The sequence below is a fragment of the Diabrotica virgifera genome, chromosome 10 (assembly GCF_917563875.1).
Source record: "Diabrotica virgifera virgifera chromosome 10, PGI_DIABVI_V3a".
NCBI classification, from domain to species: domain Eukaryota; kingdom Metazoa; phylum Arthropoda; class Insecta; order Coleoptera; family Chrysomelidae; genus Diabrotica; species Diabrotica virgifera.
In genome coordinates, this window is record NC_065452.1 from 84031029 (window position 1) to 84031964 (window position 936).

Below are 936 nucleotides of genomic sequence, written 5' to 3' on the forward strand. Positions count from 1 at the left end.
ATGACAAAAGTGAAAAGTAACCTCACAGGAAGAAAATCCATCGACATAAAAAGGATCAGACAGACCAGAAATCAAGGAATATCACTGGAACTGGGAGGAGGAAGGGAAATCGCGGAGGAAGTGAAGAAACTCCTCTCTGGTAGCACATGTGTGTCGAGAGCAGTGGCAAAAGGGGGCGTCGTAAAGAGAAGAATCTTGATGCAAGAAATCTCACCCAACACAACGGAGGATGTGATCCAAAAGGCCACAGAGGAAGCAGCAGGTAAAGAGCGGGCATGTGACATAGTAAAAACCTGGACCGAGACACGGGGTGAAGAAAGAGGGATGATGAGTGCAGTGATGGATGTCGACGAAGACGCGGCCGAAAAGATCCTAAGAATGAGAAGAATTAGGGTAGAGTATACCTCCTGTTGGGTCATAGAAGCAAGGACAGAAATACCAAGATGCTTGAGATGCCTAGCCTTTGGACACAAGCAATGGAACTGTAAAGGGCAGAACAGAAGAGGATGTTGCTTCCGATGCGGCAAAGAGGATCACATAGCGTCGGAATGCAAGACAGAAACAATCAGATGTCTCAACTGCGATGTGACCGGGCATGTGGCGAATTCAAGAAGATGTCCAAAGTTCAACCGACTAGTTGAAAGTAGGGACTACTAAGGACTAGTCCCAGGAAGAGCGCGCGAGTGGAAACAGTATGAAAGAGAGCGTGAAAGAAGTCCGAGTCTAAAGAAATGGCGAACACGGGAAATAAGATCCGAGAGCTTAGAGTACTACAAACGAACGTGGGAACGGCAAGATTAGCACATGATCTCGCCGAGGCTGCCGCCGTAGAAAAGAATATCGACGTGCTGGTGACGGCGGAGTCAAACCCAACAGCGGCTAAGAAAAGAGGATGGTTTGTGGATACGACTGGAAGGGCCGCTGTACGAATCTACA

At 48.2% G+C, this 936-nt stretch overlaps 1 protein-coding gene across 1 annotated transcript; it reads left to right on the top strand.

The window, feature by feature from the left end:
* LOC126893099 (uncharacterized) lies at nt 1-657 on the top strand. Its single transcript, XM_050663044.1, has one exon. It carries the CDS (start codon nt 1-3, stop codon nt 655-657), a length of 657 nt encoding a protein of 218 aa, XP_050519001.1.
* Nucleotides 658-936: the final 279 nt, after the last annotated feature.

Bases quoted from the DNA above. Each gene is read 5' to 3' on its own strand.
- LOC126893099 (XM_050663044.1), top strand. From the start codon at position 1: ATGACAAAAGTGAAAAGTAACCTCACAGGAAGAAAATCCATCGACATA.